This window comes from Salvia splendens, chromosome 3 (assembly GCF_004379255.2).
Source record: "Salvia splendens isolate huo1 chromosome 3, SspV2, whole genome shotgun sequence".
Lineage (NCBI taxonomy): Eukaryota > Viridiplantae > Streptophyta > Magnoliopsida > Lamiales > Lamiaceae > Salvia > Salvia splendens.
Window position 1 is genome coordinate 40,509,974 of NC_056034.1, and position 4,970 is coordinate 40,514,943.

Sequence of the window (4,970 nt, forward strand, 5' to 3'; positions counted from 1 at the left end):
CAAGAACATAGAAGTCTTCCAACTCTGATACAATTCTAAATTCCTATTTCTGCAAACTAATACAACAAAGAAATAGTAATAATTAAATAATAAACATGATTTCGACAGTAAGAAATATAATAATTAAATTATTAGTAGGAAAATTTAGATGATTATATTAACAGCCATATCTCACGGAAATTAATTAGAATTTGTTGAACAGAACAAGTGGTCAATGATGAGAGAAGTACTTAATTACTGTAAATGACAACTGCGATTAGTGGAATATTGTCTCAGTAGTGGTATCACTGCTTACGTGATCTATTAACTAAACTAGACTATATTAGACCATTAATTTCTGTATTTTATTTCACTTTTCTAGTACTTTATTTAACCTCTGTTTTAGGGCAAGAAAAATATCTTAGCTGTCAGGAGAATCTTCTTCATCCTGGAAATTCTCTTCTTTCCCACCTAGCTGGTTTTGCTTATTTTATATACAGTAGTTAGGAGTACTGTTTATTATGTGAAAATTTTGAAGAAATATTCGTCGTGGAGTATTTAAACAGCCTCGTTTAAAATAGGTGGACAAAACGTCCTTTCGAACTTAATTAGATATTGGATTTTGGACAAATGCCGATTTGTCCACGTATTTTAAACCGGCTGCCATGCCACATCAGCTCGTAAATTATCATAAAAAAATGGAATAATTGTAAAAATATCAAATTTCATGATTTATTTTTCAGATTTTGAAAAGTATACGGAATATAATTTGATCACCTTATAATTTATTTGGCAATTGCCCCCTAATAAAATATAAAAAAAATGGTATAAATACAATCGACCCTTCAGCAAATTCCATGTCTTGGTACTACTAAAGGAAGATAACATCCCTTCAATAACTATAGGTAGGTATAAACGCACATGATTACAGAAGCCCAGTACCTTTTCCTCAATGATTTCCAACAACGATGAGATATTGTGGGCTCATTTATAGACGTGGGCTTAGATAAGCGTATCAGCCCAATATCTTTGTTGGGCCCTAATTGATTCTTGGACTTTATTCAACAATGGGCTAAAGAGTGCTTCTTTAGTCCACTCTTTAGCCCTATTTATTTTTCAGTTATAGAATATAAATTAGACATGCTATTTATCCTCTCTAATTTTATAAGAACCAAAAACAGATTTAAATTCATGGCAGCAAGAACATAAAAGTACCAAAAAGCCCATCCACCAAAGCCATTGAAAACACAGAGATAAAAACCCTAATGAAGCAACTCGAAGAGATTGAGGCGAGTGTCGCCTAGCCTCCGCATATAAGCAGCTTGCTTGTATTCCCCCCAGCTGAAGCTTCTATATATCGGCGCCGTCGCCGCCACCCCCGGCAGGCAGCTCACGGTGGCATGCAGCGGCGGAGCGGCGAAGTATGCTATTGACATTCTCGATTCGTACGGCTGCACCGCCACTCTGTGCTTCACACTCACAAATCTCCCATTCGTCATTACCTAGTTCAAAACAGAAGATTAATTTGAATATAGGAGTAGTAAAGTTGAAAACTAGTAAGTGACTCAACCCTAACTGTAAACCCTACTACAGCAACCCCACTGATGAATCACATGTACGGTGCTCAACATTCACTTCATCTGTTGCAATTTGCAACTTACTATTCATTGATATATTCCAACAGTGTAATCTATCATACACAATTTTGTAGGTCACCTAATATGTGCTGTCACAGTATTCATAAATGGAAACACCCCAGTTTTTTTATAGACCTACCAAAATAACATAAATTAACAAACTCAAAATTCACTATTTTATTCCTTTCAGAGTTCATTTATTTTTGTAACTTATATTTTTTTATTTAGCCGATTCTCCACCCGGGCATTAAATGCGTTATAATCCCGTTTAAAATTATTAGACATTTGCAATTTTTTTATAGAAAGACATTTGAAATAGAAGATATAAACTGAAAAAATAGTACCATAAATAGATATATAGTACTAATTGTAATGGACAGTTCAAAATTGAAAATATGACTATTTTTCATGAAGTACATAATTTTTATCAAAGGAAAGATGTTTAATAACTAGTGATAGCAAATAGTAATAATTAATTGAAAATATAAAATGAAAGTGTGCACGAGATGAGTCACCTGCAACAGGTCACCCACATTGACGCAGAAGGATGACTCGGGGCGGGGGTTGACTGGGATCCACACCCCATCCTCAATTGATATTTGGAGGCCCTTGACTCCGTTGGATCGGAGAAGGGTGATGATTTGAGGATCGGTATGCTCCCCAAATCCGATCTTTGGCGAGTCGGTGCTAACATCAACGGGCGGGTAATGATTGACCCTGAGTATCGAGTCACTCTCACTATCCTTGATTAGCCTACTCAGCATTGATGACGTGGTAGGGTTCGGGGTGGAACCGAGCAACCCTTCCATCAACAGATCCAATAGTTCACATGCCAGCTTCCTCACTGCTTCCACGTAGGCATTTATTGCTGAGCTGACGGTCAATGACCAAAATTTTGTGGTTTAAAATTAGTGATGACTAGGAAAAAAATTATCATTCAATTAAAGCATATATAGTCGTAGATAAAAATTTATGACATATATGATCATGTGCCATTAATTAGGGTTGGCCTAGAAACCATATGTACTTGTACATCAGTACATATATATAGTGCCACTTTGACTTTTTTTCACATATATTAAGAAAATTCTTAAATTCGTACGTTAAATTAATATTTTTTTTTCTAATAGAGTTGTCTCTCTGCTGACTTTGGGAATGTGAAGTAGATTCGTGAAGATTGATATATAAGCATTTAAAAGTGAGGTTACTTGTTATGGTAAAAACGGTCAGATTTGTAGAATACAAATATAATAAAAATATGATATGCATTTCCCGACATATGGGAAGTTTCTCTAATTAATATAAAAAATCTTTTTGATTTGACTAGACCTTGTGTTTTGTCAATCTTACTCTACTTTGCTCGTGTTATAACTGTAGCTATTAACACTGTATCATCATATCAATCCATTTATTGATCCTTACTCATTTTTCATTTTTTTATACTCATGGCTATAATTTGCTAATGCAATAGTATTTTTTTTCGTATATATATCATGCTTGAAATCTTTGTTATTTGGTCAAAGATATAGAAAGGTTAAATGTGATCTTAATTATATTGAATTATTTGGATGTGAGATGTCAGGTGCTATTCTAATATTCTATAATCATATCAACAAACAACCGATATATTTAAATTAATCAGAATTTCCACTTTAAGACAATTATATCATTTTTAATTGATACGGGAGATTTAGCGTGACCACTAAATGCAAATCAGCATATGCCACTAATAGCAATTAGTATTTAAATAATGCCAACTTTCCAATTTTGTTAGATAATCAATTAATTGTCATAATGACAAGCATAATTCAAAAGAAATCAATATTACTGGTTCTGATATCTAAATCCACGTGAAAAGGGCCCTCGTTGAAAAGAATTCTTCCTATGATTAACCCTCTTCCTTAAACAAACCAAAAATAATGTGTACTTTCACAAATTCTTTTAATTCTAAAATATATTAAATCATACAAGTCAAAAAAATGTAGTTACTCATAATTTTAAATTTTTTTAAACATCATTCTAGCCATAATATAATATAAACTCATAATCTATAGTAGTGTAATAATATCATAAAATTGAAATACATGTAACATGCATGTATTATGATAAAATATAAATAGTAGTTAACCTTTTTTAGACAGCAACTGGATAAGGTTGTCTACATAAAAAGGTCTGACGATGGCTGATCGTACAGTTTTCTTCCAAAAATCAGGATTGAATGATAGTACTAGATTCTTGAATTATTTCCAATTATTAAAACAATATTATTAGTGCACAAAATTGGGAAATTTTGCTAATACTTAATACTCAAACGTAGAAATACTAGACTATGATAAATCAGCAGTTAATAAGTGATAGAAACAAAAGGATTCACTTTTCACGATCAATCTTAACCCTAGAAACATGCATGGTTCCATATCTTCGTCCCCAAATTTTTCCGATTGTCTCGTATTTTATTTCATCAAATTTATCACGATCATTCTAACTAAAATCATTTGATATATACTAAAAACACTACTAAGTATTGCTAAACTAATCTACTAAGTATTTATCATAATTCATAGATAATTCTCTACAAATGTTGGATCCTTAAATTAGTATTTTAGTTTATGAATTTCATTCTATCGCCATAAGTCTAGCTAACATGACTTGGCATAAATTTTCTAATCAAGCACGTTGTGTCAATAACAAACATACAAACAAATAAAATAAAATCGAAAGGCGAGATTAGAAAAGTACCTAAATTTATTGGATTCATCGCTTTGAATCAAGAAGGGGGAGGAGTTGGGTTGAAGAATGAGATATTCGACTTCTCCCACATCGCCCTTCAACCCTATGTTCTTGCATCCATAGGTTGGCCCGGCCCGCATCTTTTCCGGGCCGGGCATCGCGAAGAAGCCCGCGGCTTCTTCCTCCACTTGGGAAATTATCTCCTGCGGCACGCCATGGTTGATCACTTTGAAGAAACCATATTCCTCACAAGCTCTCACCATCTCTTTCATGGCTTCGGATTTGTTTAAGAGGTTTATGATTGGGAGATCAATGTCGTCTCTTATTTTTTCGATTTTCATGGTTGGATTTTGAGATATTACAACCATGTGTGTGTGTGTGTTTTGTTTGAGGAAATATGAATGAGAGTGGTGAATGAAGAGAGTTGGGAATTTCTCTACAATAAATAGAGGTGAGAGAGTGAGGTATAAATGTCAAAGGACTAAAGGAGATCTTGCATTTATAGTATATTAGTTTTTTTTTTTATTTGGAGGTTGTTATCATTAAATAGATGTATGTAATATATCATATACTACTAGTTTATAGAATATGTGACGATGAAGATATGACATATTTGGGTGATAT

General features: G+C 33.2%; 1 protein-coding gene across 1 annotated transcript; it reads right to left on the minus strand.

Moving 5' to 3' along the window:
- Positions 1-1,129: 1,129 nt before the first annotated feature.
- Positions 1,130-4,740, minus strand: LOC121794078 (gibberellin 2-beta-dioxygenase 4-like). Its single transcript, XM_042192078.1, has 3 exons — positions 4,356-4,740; positions 2,132-2,489; positions 1,130-1,481 (listed from the first exon to the last, which is right to left on the minus strand). Exons 1-3 carry the CDS (start codon positions 4,712-4,714, stop codon positions 1,242-1,244), a joined length of 957 nt encoding a protein of 318 aa, XP_042048012.1. The 5' UTR covers positions 4,715-4,740; the 3' UTR covers positions 1,130-1,241.
- Between the last annotated feature and the right edge of the window lie 230 nt (positions 4,741-4,970).